A 17284-nucleotide genomic window follows, 5' to 3' on the forward strand; every position below is an offset into this window, starting at 1 on the left:
ATGACATAAACCATCGAAAACCACGTAATGCTTTCATATGTGTCCCGTGTCCAGTGTCCGGAAGAATAAGTTTTTTTATTTAAATTGATTGATAAGTTAGCTTATAAAAAGCAAAAAAAAAAATGTGTACGATATATATCTATAAGAAGATTCCAATGGATAATGTCAAAATAAAACAAGAAAACATATATGTGTAACATTTATCTTTATTTGTTAGCCGAGTGCAGAAGCTAGCAGACAATTGAACACACTGCGGGCCAGTAGTGATTGTGTGTACAGATGGTAATGGAATCACTCTCTGTCTCTCAAAGAAAAGAGAAAAAGGCAAAAAGAAAAAAAACGAAAGATTGCTTCCTTAGTAATATGTATTATGTACTATGGAGATTTAATTCAACCTCCAAATTCTATATATTATTAGTTGACAAACGAATATATTCTCTAGACAAATATATTAGTAAGAATATATGTGCCTTTGATATATATATATATATATAAGAAATAATCGGATAACTTAGTTGTATAATGCAAATACATACAGGTTTTAGAAAATGATCAACTGTGTGTACATTCTAGAGAAGCAAAAAAAAAAAACAAAACAGGTAGTGGTTACTTAACAAAGATCCACCTTATGATTCACCTGCTAATTATCCACTAATCTGAGATTAATTAAAAGATAATACGACGAAACTTTGTTCAGTTAATAATGATTTCGTTGTTATATATGTTAATTTGTTCTTCTACTTGAATAATTCACGGCTTCTATCATATATAATATAATATCACAAATTTATGAGTTTTTATATTAGACAATATTAGAATAACAAGTCCGTGATTAAATAGTTTGGTCCTCTAATTACTTTACTTTGTATATATAAGTTGATGACCAGACCAGATGCATGCATAGAGAGGTTTTAGAAAATGATCAACTGTGTGTACATTCTAGAGAAGCAAAAAAAAAAAACAAAACAGGTAGTGGTTACTTAACAAAGATCCACCTTATGATTCACCTGCTAATTATCCACTAATCTGAGATTAATTAAAAGATAATACGACGAAACTTTGTTCAGTTAATAATGATTTCGTTGTTATATATGTTAATTTGTTCTTCTACTTGAATAATTCACGGCTTCTATCATATATAATATAATATCACAAATTTATGAGTTTTTATATTAGACAATATTAGAATAACAAGTCCGTGATTAAATAGTTTGGTCCTCTAATTACTTTACTTTGTATATATAAGTTGATGACCAGACCAGATGCATGCATAGAGAGGTTCGAGAGGTTGGTAAACCAAATCAACTAAATACACACTTTTACTTCTATTCTTTTGTGACGGCAGCTACACTCTTACATATAGAGGCCCTCTTCGGACATATAAATATGTTAATATTTCTGTCGACCAACTGAGGATTATTTTATCTTTTATTAGTGTTGTGAGTGGATTAGTCTGATCGATCGATTAACTTATTTTGTCTGGATTTGGTAGTTCATTGATCTAAGTTTACGGTTTTATAAATTATACGAAACAACTACTCATATCCTACGATGTGATTATTTTGGATGATACGGCGATTTGGTTATCTGGTTTTAACTAAACGAAAGGGACTAGTTTGACTAAAAGACAATTAAAAGCTTAATTATATATACTAGTATACAGTATACTACTATCTACTATAAAACGTAGTAATTCACTACAAAACTAAAGTCGTGTTAGTTCCTTGTCTTTATGTCTATCTTATATTCACGACACTACCTAATCTGCTCTTGATATTGTGAAGCGTAACATGAAAGTATTGTGAATATACAAAGAGGAAATATATAGCTAATTAAGGAACAAAAGAGTCTTTCGAAATGTTTACGTTTGGCTGTCCATCGTTTTGGAATCTATGCCTTTTTATTAAAATTTTTTTTTTGTCGAAAACCTTTTTATTAATTTAAAGTGTTGATTAGTGTAACCACCTAATTTGAACGCCTACACGTAAAATATGTATTAATAGAATTAATTTATTTAATAAATGAGGATGACTGGTGACTATATATATACAATCTGCATGGGTATACAGAATAAAGACCCTTTGATGTCCATTTCATGCTTAGTTGTCATTTTTGTTTTAGCTTTCATCATGGAATATGACAAATCTACCCTTTCATATAAACCATACAAACTATATATAAGTAATAGTACTATATTATAAGCTAATAATAATATTACTCTCTATCCTTTTTTCTTGTCACATGCTAATTTTACTCTAATTGGATATTAACAGCTATAAAACCATTTAAAGACTTATTTTGCCAAATGCCTATACACGTAATGACGTAATCTTTACTCAACACGATTTCAAAATTTTCAAATTACTTAAAGGATTTCTTAATGTCTTAAGGACATAATAATTCGTCCTTTTCTTTTAAACCTTTAACATATTGCACATAAAAATGTATCATAGACGAAAAAAACAACTATATATCAAAAGAGACGGTTTAATAGTATATACCTCATTATAGAAGTCTCAAAAAACTTGCACTTCAAAAACTTGTAAAATAATATTATACCATGGGTTTTAAGTAATGCATGAAATTAGAATCGTTCAACGTAAAAGTTACAGTAATTCACTATAATATGATGATACTTTTAAAATATAAAATTATACATTAAAAATGAATTCACAACCAAGTTCTCTAATCATTTTTTTTTCTTTCTTGATCGATCATCCTTGACATTACTCTAATGTAACTCACACATACAAATAAAACAGCTGCAAAACCGTGGCAGACTAATATACAAAAAGGGTAAAACTGGAAAATATAGATTAAGAAGACAAATCAGAAAAAGAGTATTGAATAATAATAACTCTCCCTTATATAAACACCACGAGCGTGGAAGCCAAAGAGCAATTTTCTCCCTCCACCAAAAGCCAAAAAAAAAAAAAGAAAAGGAAAAGAAAAACCTCTCTCTCTTATGTCAAAAGCTATATGTGTAACTAATAAACACAAATCATAAATCTTTTCTTATTTGTTCTTCTTCCCAGAAAGAATCAAAATGTCTAAAAAATCATCGTATAATCATATCTTCTTCTTCAACATCATCTTGATCTTGGGTGTGTGTTTGAGATTATCATTAGCCTTCACGAATCTCAACACCTTAAGTTTCGAAGAATCACTTTCTCCTCTCTTTGGCGATGCCAATCTCGTCCGTTCACCTGATGATCTCTCCGTTCGTCTCCTTCTTGATCGATATACCGGTATATACACCTTTATCACATGGGTTTTATATATAATTTTTTAAAGATGATGTCATGGTGATGATTGATGATGATTATAAATTATAGGTTCTGGTTTCATATCATCGAATATGTATCAACATGGATTCTACAGCTCCATGATCAAGCTCCCCGCTGATTATACTGCAGGCGTCGTCGTCGCCTTTTATGTAAGTCACTGGCCTTTTTTTTTTTCTTTCTAATGTTTGATTAACAAAACATATGTTTTTTTCTTTCTTTCTTTCATCCATCTGCATGAATGTTTAAATCTTTAATTTATTTTTCTAATTATTTACCTAAACTGTTCATTATTATCTTTTAAAAAGCATGATGTTAACTCATTTGATCTAATTTGAAACTTTATTTTTTTTGGCCGAGAAAATCGTCATTGAAAATGGAATACCAAACGATTTGTCGAAGAACCCAACGACACAATTTTCTCTGTTTGGTTGCCTAGAAAATAGTCATTAATTTTCCCAAGAAAATAGTTTCTATTTTTCCCAAGAAAAAAGAAAAATGCACCAATCTTTTAAAAGACTTGGGATCTAATTTTTATGTCTAAATGAATATGTGTAGACATCGAACGGAGACGTGTTCGAGAAAACACACGACGAACTAGACATAGAGTTTCTAGGGAACATAAAAGGAAAGCCATGGAGGTTTCAGACAAATCTATACGGAAATGGAAGTACACAAAGAGGTCGTGAAGAGAGATATCGTCTCTGGTTTGATCCTTCTAAAGAGTTTCATCGTTACAGTATCCTCTGGACTCCTCACAAGATCATGTAAGCTTCTTCAAGATCTTCTCATTTCTTTTAATTTGTTTTAGTTGTTTCATTAGCGTTGACTAAACCCGGTTAATCAATATTATTAAATTTGGTGGGACAAAGCTATAAGATGGGAAAAAAAAAAAGAATGTTTGTCTTTCACAGAACGTTTCTTCCTTTACTTTTTTTTTTTTCCTAAGATTAGTAGCACTTTTTTTTTGTTTTCTAAAATACAATTTTTTTCACTATTACTTTTTGCTTCATTTTTTATTTGATTTAAAATTTTTAAAACGATAAAGAGTCAGCTTTTTCAAAACATTCAATTCGTCATTATTGATAAACATCAGCTTAGAGCTATCTTTTTTGACGCGTATTAAGCCTCAGTCGTCACGCTCACGCGTATTAGTTTAAAGCCAAAATTAACAGTTGAATAAATTTGACTTTCTATTGAACCTTCGTCTTCAAAATTAAAGAACGAGAACCGTTAATCATAACTTTTTTTTTCATATAAACAGAATACATATAAAATTAAACTTATGAGAAATTAATTTAGGCCTGCTCGAGTGACAATTAAATGCAATTAACCATAGTACCATTATCATACATCTTTTTTAGTTAAAATAAAGTAAAATCTTAATCATAACTAAAATAATCAGCTAACTTTTATTTTTCTGGTTATCTTTTATTGTTTGCTATAATGACAAAGTCTAGTTTATATGTTTGTTTTTGAAATAAAAAACAATTAGCAATTTAGCTAACGAAATTTTTAACACAAATATTGTAGATTTTGGGTAGATGATGTGCCAATAAGAGAAGTAATAAGAAACGATGCAATGGGAGCTGATTACCCCGCGAAGCCAATGTCTCTTTACGCCACCATTTGGGACGCTTCTGATTGGGCCACTTCCGGCGGCAAATATAAAGCTAATTACAAATTTGCACCATTCGTAGCCGAGTTCAAATCTTTCTCTCTTGACGGCTGCTCCGTTGATCCTATCCAAGAAGTACCCGTGGATTGCTCCGACTCCGTCGACTTCCTCGAGTCTCAAGATTACTCCACCATCAACTCACGTCAACGTGCGGCCATGCGAAGATTTCGGCAACGTTTCATGTACTATTCTTACTGTTATGATACCGTTAGGTACCCTGAGGCTCCACCCGAGTGTGTGATTGTTCCCGCGGAGAAAGATAGGTTTAAAGATACGGGAAGGTTGAAATTTGGTGGTACGGAGGCGCGCGAACGGCGGAGAAATCGCCGGCAGCAACGTCGGCCTGAGATTGAGAGTGATCCTGATGAAAGAAGACTTTTATAAGATTTATTTGTGCCATTTTTTTTTTACTTAAAATTCGTTTGTGAGTAACAAAGAAATAATGTAAAAGAGTAAAAATTTGAAAAAATAAAATGAATGAAAAAGAGAGTATATTTGATAGGTCAATGGACTTGTGAAATTTTGAATGAATTATTCAGGCCATTCATGGAGACTAGGCTCGGCCTCTCAGCACATATATATGTTCTTCTTCTTTCACTGCCTGTAACACAATTAGGAACATGAACATGATAACCAAAATGTTGTAAGTCAACAGAATGACATATGCTCACACGAAACCTTGTAACATGAGAAGTGTCTTACTCACATGCAAAATAGATTGTAATTGTCTAAACATCAAAGGTCACGTGCAGATTCTCGAATGAGAGACCTAAGTATAAGAGTTATGGACTAACACAAATCATAAGTGCAGCGCACTATGCTTTGTATCTCTGCTTCTTCTCCATCTACTCTTTCTGTCCGACGTATACTGCAACAAAGAAATTCTTTTGGTCCTCAATGATGGATTGGTGACAAGCCAGCTATTATATGGCGGCAAAGAAACGGTATTCGGAAAAGAAAGAAAGGTTTAGTGAATGTTTTTTTGGGTGTCCAAGAAGACCTCAGATATGATGTCTTAACCAAGAGATAAAAGATGTGACCAAAGAATTCAGAAGAGATCTTAAGAAGCTTTTAGCCATTTTGTTACAGCAGATCTTTTGCAAGCTTGTGATTTCGAGCTAGAAATGTAAATATCTTTGTTACAAAATCCTTCAATAATTTGGTATGTATCAAAACAATTTGTGATTATGTGATGTATAAATTGTTTTTCGCTGCCGGACTTTGAACCCGTGATTAATGTACATGTATAAATTAACTATGTGATGTATAAACAAAACAATGGAAAATTTTCCGCAGAAATGAACCCATAAAGATATTCGATCTAAAGAAGCTTCAAAATCCCAGAATATGTTAACAAAAAAAAAAAAAAAATTGTGCTACAGCGAATCTTTGGTCAACTTATATATATTGTGTCGAATGCTTGTTTAGTTAACCTTCTGATAAATATTGACGATTTTTATCGATTTTATTGATTACATATAAAATCGCACGATTATTTGCAAAGCATTTTGTAATATATTCATTATATTATTACCAAAGCTAAATTGGTTTCGCACGGTGAAAGTTTCACCTATTCCTACTTTCATTGTCTCTCTCTCTTCTCCTTGATCTCTGATACTCTATGAAAGTGCATCAGAGCTCTAAAAGTGACAGGAGCTTGCGGAGTATTTCAGAGCGCTGATATGCTGACGTGGTAGTTGAGCTGACGTGGAAGAAGATTATGGGAGTCGTGATAAGGAGCGTGAGAAGAAAGGAAGAGGAAGATCAAGATATACACGAGAAGATTGAGAGTATATTTGATCGAGAGGATTAGGGAGGATATTTCTTAGGATAAGGAATATTTCCTTTTAGTTAGGGATTCACAAAGATCTAGGTTAGAGATCATTTGTGAAGGGTTTAAAAGGACGAGGGCTGGCCGCAAAAAGAGTCAGCACTCGTGGGATAAGTTTGAGAGATTTGTAAACCTTCGAGCAAACAAAAAGAGCTTTGAAGGTGAGTGTGTTTTACTCTTTTAGATCTACACAGGGTGTTGTGTTAGATAGACAAGAGAGTAGGCTTAGATTCATAACTTGTAAAAAGGGAGTTTTATAAGTTTGAATAAAAGCGTTTGCTTGGCGCGTTTCCAAGCGATTTAAGTGATTGTCATTCTCTATACCTTTACAATTGGTATCAGAGCAAGCACCTGATAAAAAGTTCTGATATCCTTTTTCAACAGGTGAGATCTTGCGGCAAGGGTATGGAGAAATCACTGGATTTTGTTGCGGTTCAATCACCATTGAAACTCGATCCTGAGTGCTTTGGTTTTTGGAAAGTGTCAATCAAGCAGGCCATCTCAAGCATTGACATGGAAGCTTGGTTTGCGGTGGAAGATGGTTGGTCTCATCCGACGGAGAAAAATGAGAAGGGAGACTTGGTGCTTAAGCACAGGAAGAAATGGACGGCCGAAGAAAAAGCGGAGTCCAAACATAACTCACAGGCTCTATCAGTTATCTTCAAGTCTTTGCCTAGGGACATTTTCAATCAAGTTCAAGGATGTGACGCGGCCAAGGAAGCATGGGACATTCTGGTAGTCACGTTTGAAGGCACAAGTAGGGTCAAACGTACAAGGTTGGACAATCTTGCTTCGGATTTTGAAAACTTGCACATGACAGAGACTGAGTCAGTTGCTGAGTATAGCAGTCGTCTGAGTGGTATTGCACAAGAAGCTGTAGTTCTGGGTAAACGCTACAAGGACAAGAAGCTGGTGAAGAAATTTCTCAGAAGTTTGCCAGACAAGTTTCAACCACACAGGTCTGCTATTGATGTTTCACTGAATTCTGATGAGCTCAAGTACAATCAAGTAGTTGGGATGATGCAGGCATTTGAGATACAGCTGAAGAAGAAGGAAAAGATAAATGAGAAATCATTTGCTCTCAAAGCCATTGAGGAACAGAAGATTGCAGAGTCTCAGGAAGTTGCAGATGAAGAAAAAGTCGGCTTGCTGGTTAAGAAATACTTCCGCAAGATGGAAAGAGGTCAGCGGAAGGGAACATCACCGGTCTTGAAATCCGATACTGATAAGGAAATCAGAAAGGGTGACAAGCAAGAACGACAATGTGCTGAATGCGAGGGTTTTGGACATTACAAGTCTGAATGCCCAAACAACAAACGGAAGAATTCCTTGCAATGCTATGGATGTAAGGGCTACGGTCACACCAAGTTTGATTGTCCTTCACGAGAAAACAAGCAGAAGTCTTACATCACTTGGAGTGAAAGCGACTCAGATGAAGAGGTCGGCAAAGGAGAGGTTCTTAACAGCTTCCTTGCACTGCTGGGTGTTATTGAGGAAGATGAAGAAGATGATGTGGTGCTGGAAATCAAAGACGTGGATGAGAAGGTGAATTCTGATTCAGAAGGGGAAGAGGCAGATTTGTCAGTAGAAGATCAGATAGAGCTTCTCATCAAGACGGTGGTTCAGAAGACACATGACAACACACAGTTAACCTCTGAGAGAGATACCTTACAGCTTCATGTTGCCATGATCTCTAAAGAATTAAGTGAAGAGAAGGCTAAGACTCTGCGACTTGAGAAGCAGTTAGACGAACAGCTGAAGAATATCAGGATGCTGAATAAAGGAACCAAAGATCTCGATACACTGCTGAGCACTGGAAGATCCAGCAATCTGAAGTGGGGTCTGGGTTACCAAGGAACAAACACCAACCCAACCACTAAATTTGTCAAAGGAGTGGAATCTGCACCAGAACAGAAGGAGAGGAATTTCTCTCAAACGACTAGGAGGTGTGATCAGGCTCCTGTGAATCCAAATTCAAGAAATCCAAGGATGGTTGCGTTTCCTGAGGTAAATACTAGGCCGCCATATGTCTCTAGTGGGTTTCTGCAGACATCTCGAAGACCTGTTCAGCGTAGTAGACGGAGAGGATGTTGGTATTGTGGGCATCTAACTCACTATAAAGCCCAATGCTATCAGTTTCAGAATCGTGTTATGCAACGCTGTGCGTTTTATCCAGCTGTCAGGAGAAACACACAGGAGTATGTCAGGAAAGATGATCTCTACTGTCATGTGGCTTTCACAGCAGAAAAGACAGAGGCTGATCAGGCCAAGTGGTATTTTGACAGTGGTTGCTCCAGGCATATGACAGGTGCCCGTGATAATCTATCACATCTAGAAGGTGTTGCTGGAGGAAGAGTTACTTTCGGTGATGGAGGGAAGGGTACGATCCGAGGAAAAGGAACAACTGGTGGTGAGTCTCAACCACATCTTAAAGATGTCTTCCTGGTTGAAGGGTTGAAGGCCAATCTGATAAGTATCAGTCAGTTGTGTGATGAAGGTCTGGATGTCACTTTCACCAAGAAGGGGTGCAAGGCTGTGGATCAACAAGGGTCAATACAACTTAGAGGCAGGAGGTCTGGTAACAACTGTTACATGTGGAAATCATCAACACAGTGTTTTAACACGACTGCTGAGTTGGATACAGAACTGTGGCATCAGAAGCTTGGTCATCTCAACATTCGCACAATGATGAAACTGGCTAATCAAGAGGTTGTGCGCGGAATTCCTAAGCTGAAAAGTGATCCACATTTCATATGTGGTCCGTGCAACAAAGGCAAGCAAATCAAGACGTCTCATGGGCCTGTGACTGATATTCGCACAAGTCATGCACTTCAGTTGGTACATATGGATCTGATGGGTCCTATTCAAGTTCAGAGTATTTCTGGGCGACGGTTCATCTTTGTCATGGTGGACGATTTCACTCGCTACACCTGGGTGCGATTTCTTCGTGAAAAAGCTGATGCTCTTGAATGTTTTCGCATTCTTGTCCTGCAGATTAAAAGTGAAAAATATTCAATCCAGGCTATCAGGAGTGATCATGGAGGAGAATTTCAGAATGACAAGTTTGATCAATTCTGCGGAAATCAGGGCATTGTTCATCAGTACTCTGCTCCGAGAACCCCAGAGCAGAATGGTGTAGTTGAACGAAAGAACAGAACACTCCAAGAAATGGCGAGAGCTATGCTGCATGGGAATCAAGTGCCACATCGGTTTTGGGATGAAGCTGTCAACACTGCTTGCTACATTATCAATCGTGTGTATGTTCGACCAGGGACCAACAAGACTCCTTATGAGTTATGGAAAGGAAAGCCTCCAACTGTAAGCTACTTTCATGTGTTTGGTTGTCTATGCTACATTCTGAATGACAAGGATCAGTTGGGTAAATTTGACTCGAAGAGTGATGAAGGGATCTTTCTTGGTTACTCCGGACAAAGCACTGCTTTTCGTGTCTACAACAAACGCACAAGATCAGTTCAAGAAACAGTAAATGTTGTCTTTGATGATACTTCGTTTCAACGAATTGATATGGTGCCTGTTCTCTCTGACAAGGATCTGGTAACTGATGATGAGAAGTCTGAGCAAGCCTCTGAGAGTTTTAGTGATCATACTGGTACCAGTCCCGGACTGTCACCAGACGAGCTTCCTCCATCTTCTCAGGTTCATCGGAATCACTCCTCAGGTGATGTTATCGGTGCGATTCAGGGGGGTAGAGTTACCAGGGGCAAACAAATTGACTTTGCTCAACTGGCCGGAAGGAAACAGAAGACTGCAGTTCCGGACACTGTCACTCAGGACTCTGAAATTGTTCAATTCGCCTGTTTTGTTTCCACTATGGAACCAAAGAATCACAAAGAGGCTCTTCGGGATGAGTTCTGGGTTGCTGCAATGCAAGATGAGCTGGAACAATTTGAGCGCAGCGATGTGTGGGAACTCACTAAACGGCCAGCTAATGTCAATATAGTGGGAACGAAGTGGATCTTCAAGAATAAGAGTGATGCCAGTGGATGCATTGTGAGAAATAAAGCAAGACTTGTGGCCCAAGGTTACTCTCAAGTCGAAGGAGTTGACTTTGATGAAACCTTTGCTCCGGTAGCGAGGCTAGAATCCATCAGGTTCATGTTTGGAATGGCATGTGCTCTCAAGTTTACTTTACATCAGATGGATGTGAAAAGTGCATTTCTGAATGGGATTCTACAAGAAGAAGTGTTTGTAGAACAACCAAAAGGCTTTGAGAACCCACAACATCCTGAGCATGTGTATCGTCTGAAGAAAGCGCTATATGGTCTCAAGCAGGCTCCAAGAGCATGGTATGAGAGGTTAACAACATTTCTTCTGGATCAAGGATATGTTCGTGGAAGTGTAGACAAGACACTGTTTGTTCTCAACAACAACAAGGCCTTGATGTTTGTTCAGATCTATGTGGACGACATTATTTTTGGTTCTACCTGTCAATCTCTGGTGCAAAGGTTCGTGAAGAACATGTCACAGGAGTTTGAGATGAGTATGGTGGGAGAGCTGAAATACTTCTTGGGTCTGCAAGTAGAACAATCAGCTGATGGGATCTTTGTGTCTCAAAGCACCTATGCTAAAGAATTGGTTCAGCGATTTGGTTTAGGGAAGAGTAAAGAATCCAAGGTACCTATGGGGGTCAATGACAAGCTTTCAAAAGATGAGGAAGGAGAGGATGTGGATGAAAGACTATACAGAGGTATGATTGGGAGCTTGCTCTACCTGACAGCAAGTTGGCCTGACATTTGTCTGTCAGTAGGGATTTGTGCACGGTACCAGGCCAAGCCCAAGCTGTCACACCTGCTAGCAGTCAAGAAGATCATCAAGTACATCAAGGGGACAGTGAACTTTGGTATTTTCTTCACTAAGGATACCAACACCAGTCTGAGCGGGTACTGCGATGCTGATTGGGCAGGTTCTGTGGATGATCGCCGAAGTACTAGTGGAGGATGCTTCTTTATGGGCAACAATCTAATTTCATGGCACAACAAGAAGCAGAACAGTGTCTCACTGTCAACCGCTGAGGCAGAATACATTGCCTTGGGCAGTTGTTGTACACAGCTCCTGTGGATGCGTCAAATGTCCTCTGACTATGGTATGGATTCTGACACTTTGTTAATTCATTGTGATAATTTGAGTGCTATAAACATCTCTAAGAAGCAGAACAGTGTCTCACTGTCAACCGCTGAGGCAGAATACATTGCCTTGGGCAGTTGTTGTACACAGCTCCTGTGGATGCGTCAAATGTCCTCTGACTATGGTATGGATTCTGACACTTTGTTAATTCATTGTGATAATTTGAGTGCTATAAACATCTCTAAGAATCCTGTCCAGCATTCTAGAACAAAACACATAGATATTAGACACCACTTTGTTCGTGAACTTGTTGAGGCGAAACTGATTGAGATAGACCATGTGAGCACTGATTTTCAATTGGCTGATTTGTTTACTAAGCCTCTGGATTTCAACAGATTCATAAATCTGAGGAAGTCTATTGGTGTCTGTGAACTCCAACTATTTTTCTGAGTTGTGTTGGTCTAAGACAGGAACTGGAACTAGAACAGATCATAGAAATCCTGGAATATATAGAAGATCAACATCTGAAGAAGTGTGGGAAATAGCAGCCTGTCATGCCGGTCTATCCATCCTGTTAAACGTTGTCATGATTAAGGAGGTCAAAGAGCTGTGAAGAGACATGCACAATCATTCGAAGGTTTCACAACCTAAGAAATGATGAGTTCCAAATCAGTGGCTGACGCAATCTAATGATGTCACTGAAGCTCAAGATGCTGAAACAGTCATCATAAGGCTGTTTGATAAAAAAAAAAAAAAAAAAAAAAAATAAAAAAAAAAAAAAATAAAAAAAAAAAAGGTGCTCTTCAAAGAGATGAACTCCAGCTGCCTTAACATGTTGGGATGGATTGTAGACTAAAGGCATGCCAGTGTGAAAGACTACCCACATGCAACAGTCCTCTGATCTTCGAAAATTCAAGAGGTTGTGATAGTTTCTGGTGAAGGTTCTGAACAAGTGGCTGATACGACAAAGGTCTGGTTAGTGTTCTGCACTGTTTAATGTTGAGTAATAAAAAAAAAAAAAAACAAAATATTTAATGCTCATGTGTGTTTAATTCTCGTTCAGGGTCCCTCATGAATCTGTCATTAGTGGCTGTGTGTATCTGTGTGTTTGGTTCATGAATCTGTTAATTAGGACTGAAAAAGGAAGAAGAATGAGATTTATTGCATGCATATTAACTGTGATTGATTGAATTAACGATTAAATGCAGTCAAATGAGGAAATAGATGCAGTGTACACTAATGTTTAATTAAGTGGTTTTAGGAAATCCTTAATGTTTTGGGCCGAGTTTGGGCAGCCCACTGAAACACACGGAGGTGTATAAAAAGGAGAAGCTAGGGTTTTGGCGTTTTCCTCATCACCCTTGAGATTTCAATCCTGTGTCGATTAATCTTCTGCTCAAATCTCTTCTTCTCTGTTCGATCAACGCTCTATCAACGATGAAGTCCATCTTTAGTGGTTTCCACTATGACTCTAGCTCAGATGAGGAGCTTCACACCCCACCGTCCTCGTTGCCTCCGCCAACTCCACTGGCTCCGATCGATCCCGCGACTGCCATGGTGGTTTACCAGCCTCAGGAGGAGTCCGTAGCTGCATCTTCGCCTCGGGTGAATCAAGTTCCCTCGCCCTCTCACGGGAACCAAGAAACTTGCGACTCTTCGTCTTCTCCGCCGAAAGAGGTGACGTCTCAATTTCCGGTCGTCGATCTCACTGGTGATGTCCCCGTTCCCACGGTGTCGAACCAGGGAATCTCGTCTCGTCTGCGTAAGAGACAATCAGCTGCGGATACAGATGGTCGTGAATCCAAGCGTCCGTCTCTTCGTAAGGACAAGGGTGTGTCCTCCTCACGCGGTGCATCGTCTAAGGACTTTGACACAAAACGGTTCATATCTGCTGAGGCTGCTTGACGGTATGGTTTCTTCACCTCTCGAACCATTGCTGCTGAGGTTAGCTATACTCAGGGAGTAGGTGTTTCTACTAGGGAGTTGCTTGAGCAAGTTGGTCTGTCAAAAACGGTCACCCAAATTGTTCCCTATGATTCTGAGATTGTTTATGAGTTCTGGGCGAATCTTCCTACAGTCAAGGTTGAAGGAAACTCAGTTGATGTGCTTGTCAGAGATTGGATGTACGAGTTTTCTCCCAGCCGCATCAATGCTCTGTTTGGTCTTCAATCAGTTGATATTCGTGAGCAAAAACTACAGACGGCTGCAATCCTGGAGGAGGATCTCGCACTCTTTTTGTCTGGTGGTCAAGTGAAGACTTGCAAGCAGCTTGTATCGACGGCGATTAAGGACCCAGTGATCAAGGATCTGAATAAGATTTGCTGCAGCAACTGGTCTCCCACGGTGAATACAGAGTACATATCCGCGAACAGAGCCATGGTGATCTACATGATCATGCATCGTATTCCCTTTGATTTTGGGAGAATGATCTACGAACAGATCATACAGTTGGGTCTGCAAGCTCAGTCAGGATTTCGTCTACCTTTTCCAAGCCTTATCCATCAGCTCCTTGCAGCACAACGCCCTGTTCCGAGTCTTCAGCAACAAGACGTGAAAAAGACAAAGGGGAAGCAGACTGTGTCGCGTTCCGCTGAAAAGACTGTTCGTAGGGGTTCATCTGCAGAGCGCAAAGCCATCCGGTTGGCGATCAAGATTCTGCAAGATGCCTTGGACGCTGGTAAGTTGTTTCTCACTTTGATATTTGCTCCAGTTTCTAGTTTAGTTTCTTGGTATTTTTGACTAAACTGTGCCAAACAAGCAGGGGGAGATGAGTCTGATTCAGAGGTCTGAGGGGGAGGTTAAGCTATGGGGGAGCAGTTGTTATCGTTGCTCATTGTTTTTATTTACTTTCATGTGGTTCTCCCCTGTTTAAAACTTAGACTTGTTGTTATTTTGTTTCTGTTTTGGTTTTGAACAATTTATTTTAACAAGTCTTTGTCGGTTAACCGTCTTGTGTTGATTGCTGGAATATTTTGCTAGTATGGTTGTGTTCTTGTCTTGGCTGTGTTTGTCTGTGCATTTTCAGGTTTGATGCTGCGGTTGCTTGTGTGGCAAGATTCAGTCAAAAAGGGGGAGATTGAAAGTGCATCAGAGCTCTGAAAGTGACAGGAGCTTGCGGAGTGTCTCAGAGCGCTGATATGCTGACGTGGTAGTTGAGCTGACGTGGAAGAAGATTATGGGAGTCGTGATAAGGAGCGTGAGAAGAACGGAAGAGGAAGATCAAGATATACACGAGAAGATTGAGAGTATATTTGATCGAGAGGATTAGGGAGGATATTTCTTAGGATAAGGAATATTTCCTTTTAGTTAGGGATTCACAAAGATCTAGGTTAGAGATCATTTTTGAAGGGTTTAAAAGGACGAGGGCTGGCCGCAAAAAGAGTCAGCACTCGTGGGATAAGTTTGAGAGATTTGTAAACCTTCGAGCAAACAAAAAGAGCTTTGAAGGTGAGTGTGTTTTACTCTTTTAGATCTACACAGGGTGTTGTGTTAGATAGACAAGAGAGTAGGCTTAGATTCATAACTTGTAAAAAGGGAGTTTTATAAGTTTGAATAAAAGCGTTTGCTTGGCGCGTTTCCAAGCGATTTAAGTGATTGTCATTCTCTATACCTTTACACTCTATATCACTCCAACGATCATCTCTATCTCTCATCTCATAGCGGCTTCTTCTTCTTTTTCTCCTATCTTCATCTTCCCTATTGTCTCTATCTCTCATCTCATAGCGGCGTCTTCTTCTTCTCCTTTCTTCATCTTCCCTATTGTCTCTTTCATTTCTTCTCTCTCGGTGTATTTGATTTCTTCTCACACCGTAATCATACCTCTTATGCCTGTCATCCCTTCCTCTTACTTCTTCCCGATGTTGTGGTTTTGACCTTTCCGTGATGCTATTTAGGCTGCGCTTCTTCTTCACAGATCGAGCATAGATGCTTGACCTGAGTTGCTTCGCATCGTTAACACTAAGATCCTCTACATAATCTACAAATGTGTAGACTTTGCATTCATGGTAAGCTTCAAAACCTTGGATTTCAACAACAATATTTTGGAGAGTGTTCTTTTCGGGATTGTAGTAGATAACATAAAACGGTTTACATGTAGAGTTCAAACTTGAAAATACAATTTCACCTGTAGCAGTCACTCCAGCAATGGTAATATCGTCGACATCAAGGTCTTTGTTCTCCGGCAAAGTGTAGATATATTCTGACCATTCATGTTTCTCCATATCCTCTAGAACCCACATACTCAACTCAATGACATGAGCATCATCATAGTTCCAATTGATAACACCTAATTTACCCTTATAGTTTATCAATGTAGTACGCCAATTATCATAAGCGAATTCTGCATCAACAAACTTGAATTTTTCAGACCTAACATCAAAGCAAACTAGCAAATTCGTTTTCCCATGAGACTTTTCATCCATTTTGTCTGCTAAGTAATACAAATCCCCATTGATGCATATCCCTGTAGAACAAACATGATGGCTTATTGGACACTGGATCCTCCTCCACCTCATATGTCCAGTTCCTAATGTCAAAATATAATGAACCGTTTCATCAAAAGTTACATAGCCCATGATTAACACTTTGTACTGCTTGTCAATCGGATCAAACCCAAAAAGGTCAGTCGACTCTCTGGACGTCATCATGCTCAGTTTAGGTAAGGTGGCATACTTTCCCGTGGTAGGGTTACATATTACTCGCACTGCCTCTCCTAATTTACACACATCAGGGAAAATTATCAAACCATCAGAAGAAGAAGCATGGCTAGTTATGCGTCCAACGAACTTCCTATGAAAATTTGCAGCTAGTACAAGAGACGACTTATCATATGGATTCTGAGGCTGAGGCGACGATAAGAAGAGCCATTCACTGCATCGTTTGATCGCAAATAAGAGACGTGGACGAGCCGAGGACTTGGTCAAGAACAACTGGGTGAAATATGGAAGGTGAAGCATGGACCCCCATAGCTTCGACAAGGTACGAAACCTAGCTACAGACTTTGCAGGCAATCTCGAGAAAATCTCCATAATGAGATCAGTTGGAATTAGTCCCAAGTTTTCTCCTCTTTTCATCGGATTCGAAGAATGTTTATTGCGTTGGGAAACCATTGGCTTCTGTTGTACGTAAGCAAGTGTTCTCTAATTAATTCACACCGGAGAAGAAAAATACAAAACTAGGGTTGAAGATGAAGCCCTAGAAAACAAAACGTAATAAACAAGAAAGATTTCCATTTTTTCTCTCCTAATTTAATTGGAAACTCTAGCCCCAACCACCCTCCCGGTTGGGCTTTGTGACCGACCATAAACAAACAAATATAAAATTTGATCACAATTAATAATAATCGCACAAAACAAGAACAATAATCTTAACATATAAAACCAGCCAACACAATGATTAAACCAAACA

General features: G+C 38.6%; 1 protein-coding gene and 1 pseudogene across 1 annotated transcript; one reads left to right on the forward strand and one right to left on the reverse strand.

The window, feature by feature from the left end:
• The first annotated feature begins 2866 nt into the window (after nt 1-2866).
• LOC104757588 (putative xyloglucan endotransglucosylase/hydrolase protein 30) lies at nt 2867-5469 on the forward strand. The gene is made up of 4 exons (XM_010480336.3): nt 2867-3248; nt 3336-3436; nt 3843-4051; nt 4818-5469. The coding sequence occupies exons 1-4, from the start codon at nt 3047-3049 to the stop codon at nt 5344-5346; spliced, it is 1041 nt and encodes a 346-aa protein (XP_010478638.1). The 5' UTR covers nt 2867-3046; the 3' UTR covers nt 5347-5469.
• A 9533-nt stretch (nt 5470-15002) lies between these two features.
• Nucleotides 15003-16950, reverse strand: LOC104759612 (F-box protein At3g57590 pseudogene; annotated as a pseudogene).
• Between the last annotated feature and the right edge of the window lie 334 nt (nt 16951-17284).

This window comes from Camelina sativa, chromosome 17 (genome assembly GCF_030686135.1).
Source record: "Camelina sativa cultivar CO46 ecotype springtype chromosome 17, ASM3068613v1".
Classification (NCBI taxonomy): Eukaryota; Viridiplantae; Streptophyta; class Magnoliopsida; order Brassicales; family Brassicaceae; genus Camelina; species Camelina sativa.

Bases quoted from the DNA above. Each gene is read 5' to 3' on its own strand.
- LOC104757588 (XM_010480336.3), top strand. From the start codon at position 3,047: ATGTCTAAAAAATCATCGTATAATCATATCTTCTTCTTCAACATCATC. The intron at 3,437-3,842 runs GTAAGTCACTGG...GAATATGTGTAG, and splicing joins GCGTCGTCGTCGCCTTTTAT to ACATCGAACGGAGACGTGTT. The intron at 4,052-4,817 runs GTAAGCTTCTTC...CAAATATTGTAG, and splicing joins TGGACTCCTCACAAGATCAT to ATTTTGGGTAGATGATGTGC.